The sequence below is a fragment of the Xiphophorus hellerii genome, chromosome 24, assembly GCF_003331165.1.
Source record: "Xiphophorus hellerii strain 12219 chromosome 24, Xiphophorus_hellerii-4.1, whole genome shotgun sequence".
NCBI lineage: Eukaryota > Metazoa > Chordata > Actinopteri > Cyprinodontiformes > Poeciliidae > Xiphophorus > Xiphophorus hellerii.
The window spans coordinates 16,394,521-16,418,919 of record NC_045695.1 but is presented as its reverse complement, the minus strand read 5'-3'; the positions used below and the strand labels follow the sequence as shown (position 1 = coordinate 16,418,919).

The 24,399-nt window shown below is 43.3% G+C and overlaps 1 protein-coding gene and 2 long non-coding RNA genes across 4 annotated transcripts in view; 1 reads left to right on the top strand and 2 right to left on the bottom strand.

Annotated features, from left to right (window-relative positions):
* Positions 1-23,776, top strand: part of LOC116715619 (kalirin-like) — a 34,256-nt gene extending 10,480 nt beyond the window's left edge. The window contains exons 14-57 of one of the 2 annotated variants that reach the window (XM_032556115.1): positions 160-234; positions 440-562; positions 664-716; positions 1,960-2,107; positions 2,194-2,390; positions 2,483-2,580; positions 3,946-4,109; positions 4,214-4,333; positions 4,755-4,834; positions 4,905-5,043; positions 5,126-5,260; positions 5,426-5,588; positions 5,735-5,850; positions 6,094-6,216; positions 7,005-7,187; positions 7,256-7,380; positions 7,472-7,538; positions 8,106-8,215; positions 8,302-8,371; positions 8,457-8,546; positions 8,747-8,839; positions 9,046-9,157; positions 9,233-9,423; positions 9,641-9,742; positions 9,872-10,026; positions 10,285-10,387; positions 12,001-12,162; positions 12,238-12,433; positions 15,732-15,788; positions 15,861-15,964; positions 16,042-16,173; positions 16,264-16,374; positions 16,916-16,986; positions 17,065-17,131; positions 17,211-17,314; positions 17,397-17,466; positions 17,934-18,020; positions 18,143-18,235; positions 18,426-18,476; positions 18,954-19,031; positions 19,430-19,615; positions 19,699-19,870; positions 20,467-20,612; positions 20,685-23,776. In XM_032556115.1, the coding sequence (XP_032412006.1) occupies positions 160-234; positions 440-562; positions 664-716; positions 1,960-2,107; positions 2,194-2,390; positions 2,483-2,580; positions 3,946-4,109; positions 4,214-4,333; positions 4,755-4,834; positions 4,905-5,043; positions 5,126-5,260; positions 5,426-5,588; positions 5,735-5,850; positions 6,094-6,216; positions 7,005-7,187; positions 7,256-7,380; positions 7,472-7,538; positions 8,106-8,215; positions 8,302-8,371; positions 8,457-8,546; positions 8,747-8,839; positions 9,046-9,157; positions 9,233-9,423; positions 9,641-9,742; positions 9,872-10,026; positions 10,285-10,387; positions 12,001-12,162; positions 12,238-12,433; positions 15,732-15,788; positions 15,861-15,964; positions 16,042-16,173; positions 16,264-16,374; positions 16,916-16,986; positions 17,065-17,131; positions 17,211-17,314; positions 17,397-17,466; positions 17,934-18,020; positions 18,143-18,235; positions 18,426-18,476; positions 18,954-19,031; positions 19,430-19,615; positions 19,699-19,870; positions 20,467-20,612; positions 20,685-20,870 (5,208 nt within the window). In that variant the 3' untranslated portion in view covers positions 20,871-23,776. Of the gene's footprint in view, positions 1-159; positions 235-439; positions 563-663; positions 717-1,959; positions 2,108-2,193; positions 2,391-2,482; positions 2,581-3,945; positions 4,110-4,213; positions 4,334-4,754; positions 4,835-4,904; positions 5,044-5,125; positions 5,261-5,425; positions 5,589-5,734; positions 5,851-6,093; positions 6,217-7,004; positions 7,188-7,255; positions 7,381-7,471; positions 7,539-8,105; positions 8,216-8,301; positions 8,372-8,456; positions 8,547-8,746; positions 8,840-9,045; positions 9,158-9,232; positions 9,424-9,640; positions 9,743-9,871; positions 10,027-10,284; positions 10,388-12,000; positions 12,163-12,237; positions 12,434-15,731; positions 15,789-15,860; positions 15,965-16,041; positions 16,174-16,260; positions 16,375-16,915; positions 16,987-17,064; positions 17,132-17,210; positions 17,315-17,396; positions 17,467-17,933; positions 18,021-18,142; positions 18,236-18,425; positions 18,477-18,953; positions 19,032-19,429; positions 19,616-19,698; positions 19,871-20,466; positions 20,613-20,684 lie in introns of both variants that reach the window. The other variant, XM_032556114.1, reaches the window with a different exon arrangement.
* Positions 4,182-6,216, bottom strand: LOC116715731 (uncharacterized). The gene is made up of 4 exons (XR_004338222.1): positions 5,327-6,216; positions 5,123-5,254; positions 4,743-4,977; positions 4,182-4,337 (listed from the first exon to the last, which is right to left on the bottom strand). It is a non-coding gene; the product is annotated as an uncharacterized LOC116715731 (long non-coding RNA).
* Positions 6,682-14,380, bottom strand: LOC116715740 (uncharacterized). The gene is made up of 3 exons (XR_004338233.1): positions 14,247-14,380; positions 8,287-8,367; positions 6,682-8,197 (listed from the first exon to the last, which is right to left on the bottom strand). It is a non-coding gene; the product is annotated as an uncharacterized LOC116715740 (long non-coding RNA).
* Positions 23,777-24,399: the final 623 nt, after the last annotated feature.

The following is a 24,399-nucleotide window of genomic DNA, read 5'->3' as shown; positions in this document are numbered from 1 at the left end:
CCAGGAAGGAGAAGGGGGTTGTCTACATGCTGGGAGGAGCTGGGTGTGTCTAAATGCAGGGTTATTTCTACATCTTGGGTTGTGTCTAATTGTTGGATTACATCTAAATGTTGGTTGTTTCTGAATGCTGGTTTCTGACATCAGTGCGGTGCTTTGCAGGCCTTCATCCAGCGTGTGGAGCAGAGGAAGCTGCTGCTGGACCTCGCTGTGTCCTTCTACACTCACACTAAGGAGGTAACATTCCTAGAAACACTGAGACTCATCGTTTCTAAACGTTCATGATATTTCATAGCAGTAAAAGCGCATAATCAGAACAGATTTGTAAAAAGAAAAAGCAAATACAACTTAAAATCAACTGAGATTTTCAAACATTAAGGTTCAGAAAGGCGATGAGTGAATGAACTAAAACGACCTGCTCTCTTCTTCTTCTGCTCCTCAGCTGTCGGTGTGGATGGAGGGCCTCCAGAAGCAGCTGACCTCTGACCTCTTGGTGTGTCCAGACACGGTGGAGGCGCTGCAGGCTCTGATCAGCCAGCAGCAGCAGCAGCAAGCCAACACACAGGTACGCCGTGGCCTCAACCCCAGCGTCTCCATAACAACCTAACACTCCCTGCTGACCTTTGACCCCTCGCCCCGCACTAACACTCTAACCCTGACCCGCAGGAAGCTGCGATGAGTGTCATCCGGGAAGGAGAAGACCTCATCCTGCAACTCAGGTGATTCATGGCATCAATGGCTGATACAGAATCTAGAGGGTGTTTTCTAGATCAGATAATCTTTATAGATTATTATTAAAACATTGATTGGCTGATTGATTGATTGGCTAAGATTTTATCAAGAATGTGATGAAAAGATACCATGTGTTGTCGTTTAGATACACTAGCTGCGTTTCTATTCACTGTAAAATTGTGCAAATTGAAATTATGAAATTAATCCCTTAATTTAAAAAAAAAACTGCAATAGAAACACTTTTCTACTTGCAATACCAGCTGGCTCCACTAGAGGCCTCCAAACATCGCGTTAAATTCATATTCTGTAAAATCCTCATGGTCGCTGCCGTGATTTTAATGACTAATAATTGTGTTTCTTATTTAATAAAAGCCGTAAAATTGTATTTTTGTGACATTTGCAACGGAAACACATCCACTGTATCAAAAAATAGAAAAAAATAAAACCTTTTTTTCTCACCGTTAAATCAAACTAAAAGTTTCATGTTTTATTTCAGCTAGAAATTATTCAAACACTTAAAAATAAGGCGCAATGTAAGTGACTTAAAAAATATATATTTTTAATTTATTCAGACAACGAACAACAACAACAACAAAAAACAGAAAACACAGTAAAATCTGTTTAAAATAATTTTACAAACCAAACTGAGACAGTTTTGTTTCAATCATAGTGAAATTTAGCTTAAAATGCTTTTATTTGTTGATTTGGATGTTTTATAAATTTAAATGCAGAAAACATCAACAGGTGATGAATTTCTATTTTAATTAGAAATTTTGGTGCCATGTTTTATACATTAAGTGATGTAGATGCTGTTTGGTTTTTCTTTAATAATATTTAGAATTTGGTTCTGAAATTGTTGTTGAAGGAATTGAAAATGATTTTGTGCATCAGATGAATAAATGTTTTCAGGTTTCTTTAAGCTGTGGGATTTTGTTTTAATTTCTGTCTTTGCTTAAATTATTTAATCTTTTTCTGTGCAGATTTTTTTCACAAGCATGCTTATATACCTGTTCTGTTTTCTTGGTTATAAATGTGTTGGATTTTAATTTGACTTATTCTGTATTTTTGTGTTCGCATCTCACATTGACTTTTGTGTTTGTAGAATTTTTGTTTTGTGTAATTTTGTAAAATTATGTTTCCTTCCAGGTTTGGATACTCTGTGGTATTTTTTAAACCTAATTGGTTTAGTTTCTTTTCTGCTGTATATACTAAGAGGTGCGCTTGTTTTAGGCCCCAGGGCAGCTCGGTGGCCCATGTGGAGTCGGTGTTGCAGCAGTTGGAGGAGTCCCACACTCAGCTGGAGGAACTTTTCCACCAGAAGAAGATCAGACTGGACATTTTCCTGCAGTTCCGCATACTGCAGCAGTGCACCCTGGAGGTAACGCCCGGTTCTACACTTTTCTACCAACTGAAACCTTTTCCTGCTGTAATATTCCTGATTCTTTAACATCATTTGATCTTCAGGTAACTGGGGAAATGGAGGCCTGGAAACAGGACCTCCAAAAGCAGTCCCAGGACTTCTCGTCTGAGAAGCTAACGTCTCCACGGCTAGCTGATGCTAACCCGGAGCAGCTAGCCCAGGACAAGCTAGCCCTGGGCCAGTCTCGCCTGGCAGAGGCCACACCTGAGGCGCTGACTTTGGCTCAACAGCGTATCCACAGGTAGGCTGAGCAGATTGGCTCAGTCATCTTGCTGAGTTATGGTAAATATTATTTTTTATCAGGCTTTAATTTATAATCTGACTGCTCTGCAGGCACATGGAGCGAAGGCTGGCGATGAACAATATGATCTATGAGGTGATCCAGCAAGGTCATGACCTTCAGCAGTACATCACAGAGGTCCAGGCATCAGGTAGGTTACAGGTTTTACTTCAAAATGAGAAAAGAGGTAAAACCTACTGTCATCTGCATACAGAAAAAACAAAGACACATGGTGCTAATGACAGAGCCTTGAGGTACACCATAACAAAAGACAGGGTTCAGATAAACAGGTCAATCATTACAGTACTCCAAGTCTTCACTCAAACTGAGATTTAGGGATTCCTGAACTGTCTTGTTTTAATACGAGTTCCAGAACCATGTTTAGTCCGACTCCAGAACCATGTTTAGTCTGACTCCAGTCCAGTTTAGTCTGACTCCAGACCGGTTTAGTCTGACTCCAGTCTGGTTTAGTCTGACTCCAGTCCATTTCCCTAGTTCCTCCGGTCCGTTTGGTGAGGTGTGAATCCATAACTGAACTCTGATCCATCTTCAAACTTCGGTCTGAGTTCAGGTGAATTAAAATCTGGTTCGGTTCAAATGCATATGTAAACGTAAAGAGGACCGGAGGCCGCTCCAAAGGCAGGAAGTGGACTACAGCTCAGGGCATTCTGGGTAAATACAACCAAAGCTAACGTGTTAGCTTAGCACTAGCGGCAGAAATGTCTCCTGGTCTTTAGCCAAAGACTAAAGAGAAATCCTCCAACCGCTAAAATCTGGCGCCTCTCCATTCTAGTTTCCATTTGGTGAAGTAGGAAGTTGTGCTCAGTTTCTTCTTCAGTGGTTCAGCGCCCCCACAGGCGAGGAGGGGAACAGATTTTTAAATGAACTTAGATTGTTTGACTCAGAGCAGAAAAAAAGAAAATAAATGTTGCAATTCTGGTTCCCAGTCGAACCGAATCTACTGGACTGTGAGGTGTCAAACATCCTGAGTGATTGTGGATTTGGTATCAAATGTTTGTAGCTCCATCGGTGCGTTAGTGTTTGTAGGAATGACGGAACCAGGTAAAGTGAACGAAATGATCCGGGTTGGGCATCGGTAAGATGCGTAAGCAGGTTCAGATCCCCTGATTTCAGAAAACACTGACACTTCTTGGAGCATCTAATGTCCAACAGTCCAGTGATGCGAGACAGAAAGGTCCAACAGATTTCGGCCATCTTGAATCCAAAGCCTTTCTATTATTAGTGGTTCAATCTGAACAGAATAAAATCCTAGAAAGCCACAAGAATCCGTCAGCAGATTTTCCCCAGCGGCGACCAGCCCAGCATCACACTGATGTCAGGGGTGGAGAGGGGGGAAAGGGGGACGGGTTGCTATGGAAACTGCTCTCTGAAGCACACAGCTGATCCCCATGGAAACCGGCGTATTGAATTCGCCATGGAGACACACACATCAGTGCGTGCATGCACAATGAGGCAGCTGGTGCGTGTGGTTTCTAAGGTGCGGCGTGTGCTGCAGGTATGGAGCTGTCCGAGGCGGAGGGAGGCCTGACGGCGCAGGTGGAGGAGCTGCAGCGCCTCCTGCAGGACAAACAGAAGGAACTGCAGCAGATCGCTGACCACACACACACATACCTGGAGCAAAACCTGCAGCTCAGACACCTGCAGAGCCAGGTCAAACAGGTAACACACACTCATCCCTCTGCACACACACACTCAGACTTCCTGCTGCCTACCTGCGTGTGTGTGTGTGTGTGTGTGTGTGTGTGTGTGTGTGCCTCTCTCAGGTGCTGGGCTGGATCTCTGAGGGGGAGATGAAGCTGTCCTCCTGCATGCTGAACTCCAGCTGTCTGTCTGAAGCCGAGCAGCTGCAGCGGGAGCATGAGCGCCTCCAACAGACCATCGAGGTTACTGCAGACACACCGACCAGAAATAAAACATTTAATCCTAAAATCTGTCACAATAAATAATCAATTAACTGCATGATCAATTATAAATTCCCATTCAGACAACAGAGACGTCACAATGTGGTTTTTATTTCTGTTTAGTTTATTGTTTTGGTTGTCATGTTTTATTTTGGATAAATTAAAATATTTTCCAGCTCAAGTGTTTCTGCAGCTTTAACAGTTTTATACAAAGTTAGAGTTTGTTGGTCTCTACTATGCCATCATTATAATACTTGAAAATGATGTCAAAACAATATTATTGTTTATCAAAATCATTTATTGTGGCAGCATGCTTTACATTTTATATAAAAAGCAGCAGAAAATGAACTTTTTCAGAAAAGCAAAAAGCAGGTTAAGGAAAGAGACTCACGCTGTGTTGCAGGCTCTGCTGCATGCAGACTCCCTGCAGAGAACCCACCAGGTGGCGCTGGCTCTGCAGCAGCGAGCCGAGCTGCTCGTCAGGTACGACGCAGAATTTCCTCCATGAACGCTGGACGGACCCGCTCACCAGGAAGTCTCTGCTTCTGCACAGGTCAGGCCATTACGACCCGGATGCAGTGAGGGCCTGCGCCCAGACGGTGGCGCTGCACTGGCAGACGCTGATGCTGAGGATCGAAGACAGACTGAAGCTGGTCAACGCGTCCGCCGCTTTCTACCGGACGTCCCAGCAGGTAAACGCAGCGCCGCTTCCACTGCAGTTCCACGTTTAACCACTGGGGGAGCTTCATGTTCATCACTGTACCGACTGACCAGGTGTGTGGCGTCCTGGAGAGTCTGGAGCAGGAGTACCGCCGGGAGGAGGACTGGTGTGCAGGAGGAGAGCGGCAGCCGGAGCAGCTGCTGCCGCTCATCAGCAAACACATGGAGCAGAAGGAGGCTTTCCTGAAGGTAACAAAAAATATGTTCAGTTCCCTTTAGAAATGCTCAAAAATGGATTTAAAAAACAATATTTACCCTTTGGATTAACTTCAATTCTGTGTTTTACTGAGGAGTTCCTCCTGGTTCCATGTTTTCTGGAAACAAGCTCTACCAGATCTGTTTCTTCTGCGACAGGCGTGTACGCTGGCCAGACGCAACGCGGAGGTCTTCCTCAAGTACATCCATCGAAACAGCGTCACCATGGCCAACATCTCTGGCCACAACGTCACCGTCTCCGCGGTGATGGGGGTCACCGAGGTCACCAGGCACTCCAGAGTGCCGGAGCAGCAAGTCAAAGGTTCACAGAAACAGAAATAATCCACATATTGTCAAAATAAAGAGTGTAACCAAAACAGAGCCCAGAGGGACGCCACAGATAACTGGCTTCTATAGTTAGGGATTTTGGAGGTAGTTTAGCTGACAGAGATGCTTCTTTGTGCTCAGGAATCCTCAGCGAGCTTCTCCAGAGAGAAAACAGAGTTCTTCATTTCTGGACGCTGAAGAAACGCAGACTGGACCAGTGCCAGCAGTACCTGATGTTCCAGAACCACGCCCAGCAGGTAAACCCAGAAATGATCAAAATATCTCAGAATCATCCCTCTGGTGCTTCTGAACTAATGTAAGCTGCTGCTTTTCCTCAGTTTGTGTAAATATCTTGCTTAGAAATCATTACAATATTTTTAATATTGCATTAATAATGATAAAAAAGGAGCAGAAAATGTGCATTTTTTAGCAGAAGCCCAACAAACAAAGACAGTTGTAACTTTCTATGAATCTCTAAATTTCAATCTGTTCGTTTCCAGGCTCTTGAATGGCTGCAGCAGTCAGGTGACCATTACCTGGCCACGCACACGTCACCGGGGGCAACGGCGGCCGAAACGCAGGAGCTGCTGAACCAGCACAGAGAGTTCTGCGTTTCTGCAAAGGTTGTTCCAGAAACCAGTTTAAACTAAGTTGATCTGAAAGTACGACAGCGTGCTAAGGCCAATGCAGCAAACTAATAAAAAGCCAACAAACTAAAACTTTTAAATTAATCTCAGAAATTGTCTAGAAAAACTTGAAAATTTCTGAGATTTTTCTTGCAAATTTTTAACTTTAAGAGCTCAGATTTTTTTGTAGAAAGTTTCTGAGCTTAATTTTAAAAAATCTGCATTTTTTCTTACAAATGTTAAACTTTCAGCTGATTATATATATATATATATATATATATATATATATATATATATATATATATATATATATATATATATATATATATATATACTGTATATATATGTATATATATATATATATATATATACATATATATATATATATATGTATATATATATATATACATATATATATATATATATATTTATTTTTTTTTATTTCTGAGTTTTTTCTTGCAAATTTTTGTCTTTTCAAAGTTCCTTGTTTATTTGAGAAATTTTTAAAAATTGATCTCAGAATATGGCAGAAAATGTATTTTGTTTTCTATTGACCCTGATATGCTGCCATATAAAACTCATTTAAAAATCAGACGTAAATACTCCACAGCTAATTTAGCATTAGCTGTTATCCTAGCATCAGGCAACGTGAAGCACCTTTGCATCTAGACAATGTGAAGCTCAAAGCCAACAGTAAACAATAATTATTTCTGTCCTTTTTAGATGTTTTAATTTGATAAGATGAAACTGTCAAAACAAACGATGACTAAGTAAATTTCTCCCAGCACACACAGGAGAAGGTTCACCTGCTGATCCAGCTGGCTGAGAGCATGCTGGCTAAAGGCCACGCCCACCGCGCCGAGCTGCGCCGCTGCGTTTCGGCGGTGGACAAGCGTTACCGCGACTTCTCGGTCCGGATGGGTCAGTACCGCCACCTGCTGGAGGCCGCACTGGGCAGCAGCTCTCAGGTGACTAAAAGCCTCCACTGCTGCAGATGCTAACAGTTATCTGAAGGCTAACAGCGACGCTCGTTTAGGACAACAAGGACCTGGAGCTGGAGCTCATCCCCAACAGCCTGTCGGACTCGGACCCTGAGGTCAACCTGTCTGACCCGAGTCACCAGGTCAGCGACGAGAAGAGGCGTTCCGCCCGCAAGAAGGAGTGAGTACGGTGTGTGAGCGGCGTGCTGGGAGCGACGCTCTGATCTAATAATGCTGTGTGTGTGTGTGTGTGTGTGTGTGTGTGTGTGCAGGTACATCATGGCCGAGCTCCTCCAGACTGAGAGAGTTTACGTCAGAGACCTGCAGGAATGCATCGAGGTAAAACCTGGAGGATTAGCTCAGTAATTAAACATCTGAACTTAATGATTTAATGTTTTTACTGTGATTACATCACAATTCTGGTTACTAAAACGTTCCTGAAGTGTTGCCTTGAATCTTTCATGCATGTTTGAGAAGTCCTTTAATCTCCATGGCAACCATTCAGCTGCGAAACGCCTGATTGGACCTAGCCCCGCCTTTGAGGTGCAGCTCCTCCCCTTCTCGGCTCCTGCAGACTAGCCAGCAGCAATTAGCAAACAGCTGGTGGAGCTGGTGGAATTTCAAGGAGTTAAATCAGGAAGCAAAATGATTGATATTTATAGCAATTTTATAACAACTGAAAGTAACATAGTTACTTGGTTTTGCAACAAAATGCCACTATGTCCCTTTAAATGTCCACAGTCAGGAGTTACTCAGCTGACTGAACAAAGATTGTTCCAGAAAACATCCTCTGACCAAATGAACCAGATATTCTGTAAATGTTTGAACCGAAAGTCGTGCAGGAAGTGTTGATTTCCCCGTAAGAAGTGGCAGGAGAAGCTGAAGTGACTCGGTTTGCCGTTGCAGACGTACCTGTGGGAGATGACCAGCGGCTCGGAGGAAATCCCACCTGGACTCACCAACAAGGACGACGTCGTGTTCGGAAACATCCAGGACATCTACGAGTTTCACAACAGGTAGACAAACAGAAACTATTATTATACGGCTGAGTGAAACAACCAGAACCATTTAGCTTAGCAGCGCTAACCTCTGTGTTCCTCAGTATCTTCCTGAAGGAACTGGAGAACTACGAACAGCTCCCAGAAGACGTGGGGCACTGCTTCGTTACCTGGGTAAACACAGAGGAGCATCACCCACTGATGCTACATTTAGCTGACATAACCAAGCATTAAAGCGTCTGTGTTTGTTTCTGTGCAGGCTGATAAGTTCCACATGTACGTGACGTACTGCAGGAACAAACCGGACTCCAGTTTACTGATCCAGCAGCATGGAGTCGGATTCTTCGAGGTCATTTTCTAATCAAAGCTAGAATGATTGAAACTATTAAATGTTTGAAACAGATTTATATTTGCAGCAGCAGCAGAGATTTTTACATGATGTTCAGTTTGACTGAGAAAAGATGAGATGACAGAAGTGAGACGGTCCAAATGTTCTGCTCTGTGCTGGAGGATGAAGGTGGATGAATTTTAACATTTTGTTTTGAACAGGATGTCCAGAGGAGACACGGCCTGGCCAACTCCATCTCCTCGGCTCTGATCAAACCAGTGCAGCGGATCACCAAGTACCAGCTGCTGCTGAAGGTAAAAACACATTTAAATCAGAAAATATGTTTTCTCCTCCATCTGCAAAACAAACCTGGAGATTTGAAACCAAAAGGAGTCAAAGTTTGTGTCTGGAGTAACAAATGAAAGCTGCCATGTTTCTACAGCCAATGAAGCAACCTGCTTCTTCTCTCAGTGCAGATTTCTAATCTGTGTGAACATCAGCTGCCTGTGTGTGTTTGCAGGAGTTGCTGGCCTGCTGTGAGGAGGGCAAAGGTGAGATTAAAGAAGGCCTGGATGTGATGCTGAGTGTCCCAAAGAGAGCCAACGATGCCATGCATGTCAGCATGCTGGAAGGTAGAGCTTCAGCCTCACCGTGACTCTGCTGGAGACGTTTTTCTGTTTGGTCTGATCTGACCGATGTTTCTCCAGGTCTGGAGGAAGGCCTGGAGGTGCAGGGCGAGCTCCTCCTGCAGGACACCTTCCTAGTCTGGGAGCCCAAATCTCTGATCCGGAAGGGCCGGGACCGGCACCTGTTCCTGTTCGAGCTGTCCCTCATCTTCAGCAAGGAGATCAAGGATTCCTCTGGACGCACCAAGTATCTGTACAAGAGCAGGCTGAGGGTAACGGACCGCCGCACCGCACCGCACCGCACCGCTTCCTGCTCTGAAAACATTCTAAAGATTTATCACTTCACCCAAACAATGCAAATAATCATTATTCATAGTTGCTTTTGTCAAATAAAACAACAACAAAAGGAGATTAACCAGAGAAATGATCAGATTATCACTAAACACTCAGAGGAAAGAGGTTTAACTAAACTGCTTGTCTCCATGTCAGACGTCAGAGCTGGGCGTCACAGAGCACATCGAGGGGGATCCATGTAAGTTCGCCCTGTGGGTCGGACGAACGCCGACGTCCGACAACAAGACCGTCCTGAAGGTACGCGCTTAACTTCCTCAACTTAAAACCGTCTGAGCTAAACGTTACCCAGAAATCCTGCTGCTGCTTTAAAATGTAACTTAAACTGTTTAGTGAAGTTTATTATTTAAGGATATTTCAAACCCTCAGGCGTCTTCCTTGGAGCTGAAGCAGGAGTGGGTTCGCAGCATCCGACAGGTGATCCAGGAGAGGCGGGGTCACCTGCGGGGGGCGCTGCGGGAGCCCATCCCCCTGCCCAAAACCCCCAACCCGACCCTGGGCCGGCAGCGCAGCATCACCCGCAGGTGGGAAACACAACCAGTGTCATCATCCCAGCTGTGGCCACAGAGAATCCACTCACCTTAAAATACCAACTCAGGATGTGTTTTCTATTAAAACGAGTCTAATTAAAATATTAAACTGAAGCTGATTTTCCAGAATGCTGCAGTATTTCCAGAGCAGCAGTTTTGTCTCTAACTGCCTCCCATATAATAATAATAATAATAATGAAATCCAGATGGGTGTTTGGGTGTGAGGGAAACTAAAGTCGCTGTGGTTTCCAGGGAAACGAGCGAAGACGCAGACAGCCTGGGCGACGCCAGCAGCCAGCCCGACACCGTCTCCATCGCGTCCCGGACGTCGCAGAACACGGCCGACAGCGACAAGGTAAACACTCAGGGCGACGCCTCAGAGGGGCGTGAGCGGCCCAGTGATGACCTCATCACAGCTGCAGGGTGTGTGAGCTTGGTGTGCGTCTGAGGGATTTTCCACTCAGCGCTCTTCTTCTGCAGCCGCTCAGACGAGGTACGTTTGATTTTCTCACCTAACGAGGGCTAGAAGAGGTTGGGGTTAGGGTCAGCGACCTCTGACCTGGTGAACCTGCCAGTCGTGGTCCGCTGGTCGGGGTCAGGGGTGAAAACGTGGCCGGACAGGAGGGCAGGCTGAGAGCAGCGCGGCGACGCTAACGGGGTCAGTTTAAAGATTTATGGCGTCTTTTTGTTTCCGTTTGGTTTAAAACTCCTGAACATGATGCAGCTCTGAAAGTTAAAACTAAAATAATCTAATTAATCAGAAGAATTATAGAAATGAACTGAAGCATTAAACAGGTTTTTATAAGAAGTTTGAAAGAAAGAAAATTCTAAATGTTTTAAATAAAAGTTTTCAGGCAGGTGATAACCTTTAACAAATGTTTAAATTGAATGAAATCTAAGTATTTTGCAGTGCAAAACATTTTTGAATATATAAATGTTTAAAAAATATAGATATAGGAGCACTAAGACTGATTTTAATAAAATGTCTTTGTGCAACAAATCCTAAAATTAAAACATTTCTGTCTAAAAATGAAATCCAAATATGACCTTTAGGATTTCGTCCTTTAAAATGTTTTTTTATTGTTAAACTCGACAGTTTCTGACCCAAACGGAGGTCAGTGAAGCGTCTGTTTTTCTGTCCGACTCCTCAGACTTTCTCCTGGTTTCTGTTGTTTATTTTCCCTCTCCTGGTTTTCCGATCTTCTCGCCTGTTTTCCGTGTTTTGGGATCACAGCTGTGTTGGATTTAATCGGGGAACTCCCCTCTGGTCCCTGCGGACCGCAGTGAGAGTGGTTCCTCCCCGACCCAGAGCCAGCCGTAACCATAGCTACCTCCACCTATAGCTCCAGTCATGTGACGCCAGCTGGACCAATCAGAGCGGCTGTGGAATGATGTATGTGGCTGTCATCAGTCGTGTGTTTAATCTGCTGAGAGCAGCATTAGGTCAACCCTCATGATGCTTTCAATTACAATCCGTCATCACAGTGTTTCAACGCAGGAAAAAAACTGGAAATATTACTGAAAAATACAAAAAATCAATATGTAAAGCTAAACAGAAACATCTTGGTATGTAAATTTGTTCAAATTCTAAAAATAAATGCAATAAAATTATAAAATAGACAAACTAATTATATATTTATATGAATGTAAATTTTCTGTCAGTTAAAAACATTTTAGAATCAAAAATAAAATCTTAATAAATAAATAAAAGCATATATCTTTGATAAGTATTAGTTTAACCTCCTGCACAGAAGTGGTTTCTGGATGGCAAGTCAACACAAAAAAAAACACTCGTCTTTTCTAGCGGCCATTGTACAGAGCATACAGCAGGAAAACCAGCCGACCAAACGTCCTAGAGTTTACTCAGTTTCAGATTTGGTTAGTTTTGGTTAACTGTAATAACCTATTGTGTGTGTGTGTGTGTGTGTGTGTGTGTGTGTGTGTGTGTGTGTGTGTGTGTGTGTGTAGCTGTCTGGAGGCTGCGAGTTAGTGGTGGTGCTGCTGGACTTCACCAGCGGCGGCCCCGGGGAGCTGAGCGTCCGCTGCGGTCAGACGGTGGAGCTGGTGGAGCGCTCTGCAGACCGGCCCGGCTGGTGCCTGGCCAGAACCACGGACCAGAACCCTCAGCAGGTAGGACCAACCTGACCGTTGGCAGAGTATCACACAGTCTGCTCCTTCCTCCTGACCAGAACCGTTTCCTCCCAGGAGGGGCTGCTGCCCATGAGCGCCCTCTGCCTGTCACACTCCCACAGTGCGGCCGACATGGAGGGGCTCGTCACGGCCTCCACCTCCACCACCGCCTCCACCACCACCACAACCACCTCCTCTGTCTGCAACTCCTCTTCCTCCTCCTCCACCACCAACACCACCACCTCCTCCTCTGCTGGGAGCACTGGGAGGGGTGAGCAATCTGATTACATCACTTGTTTACATGGAGGCAGATGTTAGCAGCTGCAGCTGTCATGAGCTTCTCAGAGGGGCTTTGAAAAGACAACAGTCTGCTCAGATTTAATCACCGATGTCACTTCCTGTTAAAGCAGAAACATCCTGTCGCTCTAAATATTTAAATCCCTGATTGTTGGCTTGTAAACACAGACGGCTCGTCCCAGAATATGAAACATTTAAACTGGTTTGTTTACTGGGATCTTCTGCTCCGCGTTGCCGTCAGAGTTTATGTTTGACCAACTTTCAGCTACACATTGTGCTGCAGCGCTCAGGAAGCCCACAAAAAGGATTCAGCAACACAAATCAGCAGAAAAAAAGCTTCACCAGCGTCGCTGTTTACACATGCAACGATAAATCCACACAAGAATCTGCCCACAGCCAGGCAGGCAGACAACAACCAGCGGTGAAAAATACACTCAACTCACCCAAAACTAATGCAATAATCAAGTAAAATAAAAAAATGCTCTTATCAGCAATATATACAAATATATCAGCTGTTTCATTAAATAAAATATTCATTCAAGGTGCTAAATGTTCAGCCTTAAGGTAACAAAGTAAACTTTACTGATCTCAAAAAGCTACAACCAGTAATCAGTGGTGGTTCTAACAGGAATGATGCTCAGGGCAAACCAATGAAAATCAATGCAATTATCACAAAAAAACCCCAAACTGACCAATATTTTATCTTCTAGTTTTTGGGCGCCCCTCTCCTTTATGCCGCCCTGGGTGAATGTCTATATCACCTCCACAGCCTCTAATCAAACTAAAAACCCCAAAAAGTTACAAACTAATCTCACTGTCTGGCTTCTTCAAATACAACATAAACAAATTAAATATTTAAAAAGTTATTTAAACCCCCAAAATAACAAATGCTTGATGAAAAGTAACCAACAAGTACAAAAGTAAACAAACTTTACATCCAGTTAAAATCTATCCAAAATTACAAAAAGTGAAGGAACTGAGTAGAAAAACTATTTTTAACCAAAAACGCTCAAAATCAACAAACCAAATCTTCCTTAAAGTTACAAGCTAACCGTCCCAAAAGTGACATAAAATAAACAAAAATGAAAGTAGAAGCAACAAATACCAAACCAAACAAGTATCATCTTTGGTAGTTGGTCTCAGTTTGTGATTTCAGAAAAATCCCTTAAATGTGAGCCATGCTAGCTGTTAGCGACCAGCTGCTGTGTGACAGGATATTTAGTGGTGAAGTGGAAACATGAACTCTGCTTCACTTCACTTTGTTTATGTCGCGCCAAACCTCAATAACTGCACAGAAAACGAAGCTGCAGACGCCTGAGATCCGGCTGGACCTGATTCTGGTCCAGAGGTAAACACTGACCTGAACGCAGGAACCGGCCCGCTAACATCCTGATGTGTGTGTGTGTGTGTGTGTGTGTGTGTGTGTGTGTGTGGTCACCTGCTGCGTTCTCATTTGACAGGCAAACAATATTTCTAATTCCATAAATGAGACATTACCAGTGACTTCAGCGTGACAGGGTTACACCAGAAAGAAACTTAAAGTGTGAATCAAACATAAACTGGAGGTGCGCTTTTATTTTGAAAGGAGTGCACCCTAAACATTTTTTTCTTCAAATAAATCTTTGAAGTTGTACGCTGAAGCAATTATATTAATTTAGTTTTCTTTAATAATGTATTTAATTTACACTCTACAAAAATATTGCCCTATTTTGGGAAGGAAATGTTGAATTTAAAATTGAAAAATTCCACAACCATATAAGTGAATTCTACAAGCCCCGCCCACTCACCTTGTGGCCCCGCCCCCTGGGGACTGCCTCAGCCTCCACATGCCAGCGCCTCGCCAGTTCCACCAAGCCCAGAGTCCGGCTGGTTCTGCTGTTTCTGCTCCTCCATTCCCTCTGGATGGACTGATGAGGAAGCATGCGGCGAGGCAGAGGTGCATGCTGGGATTGTTCAGGAGTTTTGGGATGGATTGTGGGAGCGGACGAGCGAGGTGGGTTCACAGAGAGAGAGAGAGAGTGTGGTGGTTAATGAGTGGCAGGATGAGGTCAGTAACATTCCTGCGGGTCGTTTCTGGTGGACAGGATGAGCAGGTTTCCTCATTGTCAGGTTTCGTCTTTTAACGGGGAAAACAGGAAGTCCTGTCGGCCATAAACTCACCACAGAGTCAAACATCAGAGGTCATTTCTGCACATTCCTCACAGAAATGAATCACAAAATGTCTGCTTCCTCTGTTAATAATTAGGCGTAAAGGGCAAAGTTCACTGAGGAAAAATCCACATAAACCAGAGCAAAACTAAAATCAGAGCCATGAAGTTTTTTCTACCTGCTGGTTTTATCTGGAAACAGGTCGATACATCTTACCGTTACGTAACGATGTCCAAAACGTGCTGCTCTTTATAATCACTGGGCTAAAGGAAAATTACTGCCGGATAAAATTTACATTTCATTTTTAATTTAAACAAAAAGAAAACTGTGTCAAAAGAGAAATGTTGCTGGAAGATTTTAAAATGAAAAATAAGCAGCTTAATAAAAATATTTACCTTTTTTATGTCAGTTTCATAATGTAAAATGATTCCTGCTACACGTCTTTAACTTGCTCATCAGTCTGGCAACTGTTTAGATTTATTTCTTAAAAATGGACAAAAACTCCTCAAATTAATTCTTAGATGGATTTTAAAATATTTCACTACATTTTTAATATTGATTTTATGAAAGCTAAACATGAGCTTAATTAAGATGCTTTTATTTTTAACAATAAACCCTTTTTACATTTAAAATGTATTTTATTTTAAGTAGAATTGCTTTCTAAGGTCGTATAAAATGAAAATATAAATAAAACTGTATTTATAATTATTTGATAAATTTCTAAACTTTGTTTTTATGTATTTGAACAAAGTTAAGCGTTTTTCATATGTTTTTTACTTAATTTTGGCTTTATTAATAATGACTGTCAAAAAGTTTTTAATATTTCTTTAAATCTAGTAAAGAGTCTAATTTTGAAAAACTATCATACTTAAATAGGATTGCTTTCTAATTACCTATTTACCTAAATTCTCTATTTGTGTTTTCTTAAATCTATATTTACTTTTATTGTATGTAACTTATTCAACTGACATTATTAAAGTTATTCTTACTTCCACCATCAGGAAGCAGCAATATTCTTTCCAAATGGTCTATTAATTTTGTTTCCGTTTTCCAATTCAACGTTAATGTGCTTTTTTTAAATAGTAATTTGATTTATATATATGTATTTTTGTGTTTTTGTGCAGAGTCCAGTCTGTGCAGCTCTGACGGTTCAGGTCTTCAGATTCAAACCAGCAACCAAAGTGAGAAAACCATCCTCACTCTGAGTCGACACGATAAAAATCTAAAACTAAAACTTGTTTTTATTCTGCCAGGCGTCACTTCCCCGACTGTGTTTGGCGTCAGTGGACCACCGGGGGGCACTGTGGGGTCTCCAGGTCCGAAACGCACCAGTTCTGGAACTGGAAACACTCTGAAGGTATCAGTTTTATTTAGCTTTACCTCAACGAGGAGAAATAATCGAGCAGCATTAAGTTTCCCGTTTGCTTCCTGTAGCGTTGGCTGACGAGTCCCGTCCGAAGACTGAGTCAAGGAAAAGCCGACGGACAGAAAAAGCCCACAATCAGAACCAGGAGGAGGGACAACAGGTCCGATGTGGCCACGCCCTTCCCTGGGAACTCGCAGGCGGTGCGTAAACAAACACTGAACCAGTGAAGATGGCGGCCAGCTGGCCACATTCTGCAAACTAAAGCCAAAATGTTTGTGTGCGTAAAGAAGGCGAAGAAGGAGGAGGCGGGGCAAAGTGGAGGAGAGGAGGAGCCTGAAGAGGAAAGCCACACCCCTCTGCCACCGCCCATGCAAATCATCAAAGACCCCAACAACCCGGAGGTAAAAACACTGAACCATCCTGCAGGTACCTGAGAAACCAAACATATCGAAGATCTTTTATCGTCTCAAACTGATTTCACTCATCAGCATTCAGATTCCAGACAGAAAATCATGTAGAACCAGCTACATATGTGGATGTAGAGTAAACAAACATGGCCGACCAGAAGTAATAGTGATAGTTTGTGGACTTATTTTAAGGTGTTGGATGTGGAGGTTCGTTCTGTTTTTGCTCCACCTCTTCTCTTTGTCATTTCTGTTGAATGAAATGTTGTTGCCACATAACGAGTCGGTCCTCCATGTTGGATCTCCACTGGGCCTTGGTTCTCCATGTCAGCTGTCCCCTCCATGTTTACATCACCGCGCTTTCTGATTGGCTGCCTGTCACATTCTCACTCCTAATCGATTGATCACCACACACAACAGGATCCTGATTATTTCAGAGTCGTCCTGATATTCGAGGCATTCCTAGATTGTCAGAAGAAGGAAATCTGGACTAAAAATGAACTAGGCCTTAGAGTAATTTATGTCAACTTTTGTCCAGGCTTTGGACTCGGATCAGGGATCCAATGAATCGGACACAGAGCAGCGAAATAAAGCACTGAGGGGGCGAATGTAAGTCAAGCCCAACGATAAATGAAACATGGCTGAACTTGAAGAAAGCAGGAGGTTTCACTGATGCTTTCTGTGCAGGTTTGTTGTAAACGAGATGATCCAATCAGAGAAGGACTACGTGAAGGACCTGGGTGTGATCGTCGAGGTGAGTCCTGATCCAAGTTCTCATCTCATGAAATGGTGAAAAGAAGGAACTGCCTCCCCTAACGACTGCGACCTCTCAGGGCTTCATGTCCAGGCTGGAGGTCCGAGGGATTCCCGAAGACATGAGAGGCAAAGACAAGATCGTCTTCGGAAACATCCAGCAGATCTACGACTGGCACCGCGAGTCAGTTCCTCTGGAGGAACCAGAACCATCTGTCCAGCGTTTGTTCAGACAGCCTGACGCTGACTCCTTCTTTCTGTTTCAGCTTCTTCCTGGTGGAGTTGGAGCGCTGCGTCCAAAACCACGACCTGCTGGCCGACCTCTTCATCAAACATGTGAGTTCTACCGACCCGGACCGATTCAACAACACGCTACACACAATCGCCAAGACTTTCAGGTCCGGAGATTATGGATAAAAAACCAGACTGAACTCGACTCAAATGGATTTGAGGCTGGAAACATGGCTTCATGTTCTTGATTTTTTGGTTTTAAAATGGATTTTGGTAAAAATTTTGCAGCCTGTTAGATAATTTGATGTTTTATCAGTGCTACGCTACTTTAGCCTGCTGATCCTTTGAACTTCAGTTTTTAACTTAAAACAAAATGTGAAATTTGTAAGTCATCAGCTCAAATAGAGTCTACTTTATCAAGGTGAAGCAAACAGTGGTAGAGATTTGTCTGGAAAGACCTCCAGATTGGTAAATATTCATTACAGTAATGTATTAAAACATCTTATTGTAGATTTTTGGTCCCTGGTGCATCAATATATTTCTATGATAAAAGTATTTCTCTTGTTTTCCAGGAGCGCCGACTGCACATGTACATAGTTTACTGTCAGAACAAGCCAAGGTCAGAGTTCATCGTAATAGAGTACGAGACTTTCTTTGAGGTAATTTAACTAATTTTTTTATGGTTCTTTTTAATTCTAGATTATTAGATGGTAATAAACCAATAATGTAGTTTTGTTTTCAGGTAAAGTGCTTTTGAATTGAACTAAATGTCCATTTGTAGGAGATCCAGCATGAAATCAGCTGCAGGATGTCCATCAGTGATTATCTGATCAAACCCGTCCAGAGAATCACAAAGTACCAGCTGCTGCTAAAGGTGCTTATAACTGTGTCAAATAAAAACAATTAGATGGAAATTAATACTAATTTATGAGCTTTGACACTTGGATTTGTCCATCTTTAAGACTTGAATCTGGAACAGAGACGTTGACCTGCTGGTTTAGACTTAATGGTCTTGAATTTATTAAATTATCTGTTTTGTGAAATAATGTTTTTCCATCTGACAGGATTTCCTGAAGTACACAACCAAAGCTGGTCTGGACTGTGAAGAGGTGGAGGTGAGTCTCTTCTGTTAATCATTGCATGATTCCTCTAAACTTATCTTCATTTAGGGCCAGAAAATTACATAATGTGAAATCCAGGGAGATTCCTTGTTCGCCCCCTGGTGGCCGATTGGTGCGTGTGTCAGATTAATCACCTGGTATTGTTGTGATTCATGTAGTGTAAAATGTTCTCTGATCTCTGACCCTGACTTTAACATACTTCTATTGGTTTCTGTTTATTCTCCTCTGACCTTTAAGAAGTAATCACGTTTTTAAATCAGGATTTGAGTTCAGAACAAAGACGTGACGAAGTTTGTCAGTTTTGACGTCTGGTTTTGTCTCATCCTCAAAGATCTGATGAAGACAAAGAGGCGGCATTGTGAGGAAGATAATAAATGATTCATACAGGATGGTGAATCATCAGCCTGTGGAACAGCTCTAACCTTTGCAATATTTAACATCAGTCTGTGTGTGTGTGTGTTTTGTTTGCAGAAAGCAGTGGAGTTAATGTCGCTGGTTCCTAAACGCTGCAACGACATGATGAACCTGGGACGCCTGCAGGGATACGAGGTGCTGCAGCGCCCCCTGTGGCCCGAAACTTTCTATGATTCTACTAGATTTTGATAAATGATGTGTCTGAATATAGAAAATAACAAAAAAGAGCTCTGGAGATCATATGTCTATCTGTTATCAGCTTTAATCATATGGTGATGCTGCTGAATGTGGAGTTTTCTGAAGATTTGTATTTTTCTGCCCCCTAGTGGCAAAATACAATTAATGCACCTTAAAATATGCTTTACCACAAAAACCTGTTATTGCCATTGTAGATAGTAAAACCAAGAGTAAATATCTGTCAAAGATTAATATCAGAAGAAGGGATTTCAGATTTTTTGTCCTGAATAATTCTTGACTATTACTCACCTGAATGCAGCTGGTTTTTCCTCTGACTGGCTGCTGCTGTTCTCCAGGGGAAGCTGACGTCTCAGGGGAAGCTGCTGCAGCAGGAAACCTTCTGTGTTTGGGAGCAGGACGGCGGCGTTTTGTCCCGCAGCAAAGAGCGACGAGTCTTCCTGTTCGAGCACATCGTCATCTTCAGCGAACTGCTGCGAAAAGGCTCCAACAACCCCGGGTACCAGTTCAAAAACAGCATCAAGGTGAGACCAGTCCCACTGGGAAGACAGTAAAACCAGTACATTACCATTGGGAGGCTTTAATGGTGCTGGTTTGTGTGGGGCAGGTGATCTACCTGGCCATGCAGGAGAGCGTGGACGGAGACCCCTGTAAGTTCGTCTTGTGGTCCCGTGGGTCAGCGGAGCGTTTCACGCTGCAGGCTTCCTCCGCCAGCATCAAGATGACCTGGGCGGAGACCATCGCCACCCTGCTGGACGCCCAGAACAACTTCCTGTCAGGTGGCAACATCATTTAAACTTCACTGAACTCTGAGAACCCTGAAAAACCTTAAAGTCTCCATTTTCTACAACCGTTTTTAAATTAGTCAGTAACTTCTAGCGATTGATAGATTGTGCCAGTAGTGGAAACAGGTAAAACAAAGCACTGAACCACACCCAGGGTAAATCTGCTCAGCCTGGCACTAGGGGGCACTAGAGCGGTCCATCGGCAGGCCGCAGGGTTTTTGTGATAAATGTTAAAAATGACAAAAACTGAAGTCAACCAGCAGTTGGAGGGACAAGTTCAATGTGTCAACTATAAACTTAGCTTAATACGTCCTTACTGCTGCTGCTGGTGTAATAAAAACACTATTTAAAATAAAAGATGCTGAGTCTGGTGGGGGGAAAGTAAAGCCTGGTGGCCCTGCGGGCTTATAAAACACTGGAGGAATCACTGGACACCAACCGGATCCACTCAGTGGAAACGAGGCTTTAGAAACCACCTGGTTAAAATCTTGTGGTCGCTCCATTACGCTCCGATACGCTGATGATGTTGTTTTTTATTTGAATATTCTGATCAAATCGTCTCTAAAGTTAAACATCTCCTCTAATCGCAGCTCTCCAGTCGCCTATCGAGTACCAGAGAAAAGAGGCCGGGATCTCCGTGACCCGGCCGCTGTCGTCAGGGCGACCGCCCTCGACCCCGCCCACCCCCAACGGCCACGCCTCTCAGCCTACTCCGGACAGCGAGCAAGACGACCAGGTCTGGGTTGCTTCTGCTGCTCCGACGGTTCCCCTCAGTCAGACTGGACTTAAACCCGACTCGTCCCTGCAGGAGCTGGTTCTGGTGGTGCAGGACTTCCTGGCGGTTCGGGAAGACGAGATCACAGTATACCGAGGAGAGAAGGTCCAGATCCTGTCGTCCAATCAGCAGGGTCAGAGCCTGGTGTACCGGCCGGCCAACACAGAATCGCCTGCTGCCGAGGGATGGGTGCCACGGAGCGTGCTTAACACACCCTGATACACACACACACACACACTGACTGAGGTCAGAGTCGGGTTTACGCTTAACACACACACATCCCTACACACGCACACACACCTGCCCCCTGCAGGCCAACAGGGTGAACAGCACTGAGGGAAATCCAGAGAGAAACTGAAGAAGAATAATGATGATCAGCTGCTGACCACAAACTCTGATTGGATCAGGACAAAAATCAATAAAGCTATCAATACAGTTATCAGATGAGTTATGTTCACATGTGCCTTAGTTACGACTTTATTTGGATTAATGTAATGTTGAAGGATTTATTTCTGCTTTTTCTTCCCTTTGTATGTTAGACTTTATTTACTGAACTTTCTTTCACTGATATCGATATTAAATTCCAACCAATATTTTACCAAATTTAAGAAAAAAATAAATTAACTCTGCAATGTTTTACTTAGGAGGAAAAATCAGTTTCATTAACTTATTTCATCTTTATTCAGTTTTAGATGATATCCAGCCTCTTCTGGATTAAACCAATTTAAACTAATAATCCGGCTCTTAAGCGTCTAATTGGACTTTATCACCATAAATCAAAGGAAAGAGAAGTTCATTTGCATAATTCAGTCTTAAATCTTTACTGGTACAGAGTTGACATCATCGTCCTTCAGGCTCCTGGTGACAGTTCCCACACACACACACACACCCACACACACACGCACAACACACACACACACTCCCAGCAGCGGCTAATGCTAGCCTCTCTCCTGGTGCTTCATCTCGTCCAATCAGATGCTGCCGTCAGCCTGGCAGCAGCCAATCACACTCCCTCAAACTGTTTACTGCGGGTCGGCGGGAGGAATGCCTCACCCGGCTGGGCGGGGCTACAGGAAGCTGCCGTTGCCTGGCAACCAGAGACAGTATTTAAGAAAAAATAAAAGCCTCCAGAAGAAGGAGGCGTGAAGACCCGTCAGCCAATCAGAACTGAGCTGTCAGTACTGATTGAGCCGTCACGTTTATAGTGTGTATAAAGACTGAGGACACACACACACACACACACACACCCTGCTACGATGAAGATTACCGACACGATAATTATGAGATTTAGACTCGGATTTTCTCCTCCGTCCAGAGGAAACAAGAGAAACTGTCATTAATATCAGTGTGTGTGTGAGAGTGTGTGTGCTTGTGACGCCGTCCTCTGCGTGTGTGTGTGAGAGAAAAAAAGAGAGAGAGAATGTGTGTGTGTTTTTCCACAGAAAGTCGCGGTGTAGCGTAGCCATGACGACTTGTGTTTACGGTGACGCCATTTTTACTTCGATTACTTTTGATTTTGGAGGGGTTTTTTTTTTGTGGACCGCCTGCAGCGACGGTTGCCTCGGCAACGGCCTGTTTGGATATTCTGATTATGCATCGCTCGTTTCTGTAAATAGACCAGAAGTCCAGAAAAGCAACTCCACACGCCGTGGACGTCATCCGTCTCTCATCCGCAGCAGCCCTCCACACACACACGCCTGTCTGTCCCCGTCCTCCTGTCTGTCCCCGTCCCTCAACCCGTCCACGTCCCCATCTCTGGGTTTCTCTGGTGCCATTCTCAGACAACACCCCGGTCCTTAAGGAGCTCTGCAGGTCGCTCGGCATGAAACAAGCGCACAGTCCCCGGTTTAAGGTGGAACACCCTGTTGTGAAGGGTTTAAGGTAGAATGCTTGGTTGTTTCCAGTCTATTTTAATTCGGCTCCTGTCCCTCATCTCATTGGTTCCTCTGCAGTTACAGATTATTACCTCCACAGCTTACAGGACACTTTCCAGAGCGAATAAATTATCTTTCAATTAAACGTTAATTGCAGACAAAACTAGCAACATCTTCCATTTTTGCTGCTAAATTATTGACTAAAATGACTTACTGACTTATTCAGGTTCTTCAATCAGCAGATTGGTGCTACATGCTATTCTAGTCACTCAACATGTCAGTGCTAACTGCTACATGTTAGCATTAAGAGGCTATTTTATGTGAGCATAGCTTCACTGCTAGGCTAGCTCCTTTTAGCACAACTAAACAGTGTCTTTTCCAGATTTTGAAGCAGAAATGAACCCAGTGGGTCAAAAGAAACAGAAATCAAGGATTACCTTTTATAACTTCCATTTCTGGAACTTGCATTGTTGGTTTAAACGCTTACAGGTCAGGAGAAAGTTAAAAGTGCTTGGTCATCGTTTTAAAACAGTCGGGTAACCGTTCAGTATATTTCAGTAATGAAACCTCAAAGTTACGTTTGTGGAAAGTAACTTCTAATTTCACAGTAGCCTCTAAATCTTGGGAAAGAATTAACTGCTGCTGAGCATTTTAATGAACTGCAATGGTAGAAAGTTGTAGTTTATATTCAGTGTTGAGGTGGCTCTGTTTGATCCATCAGAGGATCTGAAGGGAGAATTCGACCTTGCTTCAAGGGCGTTCAGGCAGAGTTAAAATAGACTTGAAAAAGACTGACGTCTCGCCACGACCAGCTCCAGGCTGCAGTTTATCACATTCCAGCGGCTGCAACAACACCACGACTTTTATGCAACAGAAAAACTGTCAAATAAACCAACGAATCCAACAGAATCTGCTTGGATCGCACCGATAATCTACGACTTTATCATGACACAGGAAACATGAGATCAGCCAACAGCTCTTCTTTACGACGTCCTTTCAAAGCTTTTAGTTTAATTGTAAAAATTAACGACTAGAAACCAAGATTTTCAGTGACTGGTTGATGCTGTCATGTGTGATGCACTTCAATGTGATTCAATGCTGAGTTCAAGTTCTGTAGGAGCTGTCGTAATTATCAGTTTTACCTAAAAACATGCTGCTGGAGTTAAAAAAAAAACAAAACAATCCAATCAGACAGTAAGCAAACCAACCCTAAACGTCTCTGATCCCACACAACCTGAACTCTGGTTTTAACGAGGAACTGAAACTAACAGACGCCTCTTTGTTGCCTGTTCTGAAATAGAGAATGATTTTGTGTTTTTATGTCGGTGTCAAGACTGTTGATGCAAAAATATTAAAACAATAGGAGCCCAAACCAGACAAACACTTTCCTCACAGCAGCTGAACTCGGAGTGCATGAAGGGCTGAGGGCGGGACGCAGCGCAGAGAACCTGGCAACCCAACTTCTACTAATCCAACTAAACTGGTGTCAAACGTCTGAGCAGCAACAATATTTAAGATATAAATAAATGTTTCCAGAGGTCGTGAAAGGTCAACCAGCCCTTGCAGTTTCTTCAAATCTAACTAAGCTGGTGTCAAATGTCTATGCAGCAAAAGGTTTTGTTTGTGCTGCTTTTGCAAACAAATGTTTTTGCTGCACAAATGTAGCCAAATCGATCAACACCAAATTTGTGTGACCTGGTTGACCTGTGACCTCTGATGATCTCTGCTCACATTTACAAAATCAACTCGGCTACATTTGTACTGCAAAAATATTAATTTGTGCTGCTTTTGCTTTGAAGTCATTGATGATAACTTTTGTAAACTCTTAATAATATCTTTAAATGCTGGCGACACAAACGTTTGACAGTTTAGTC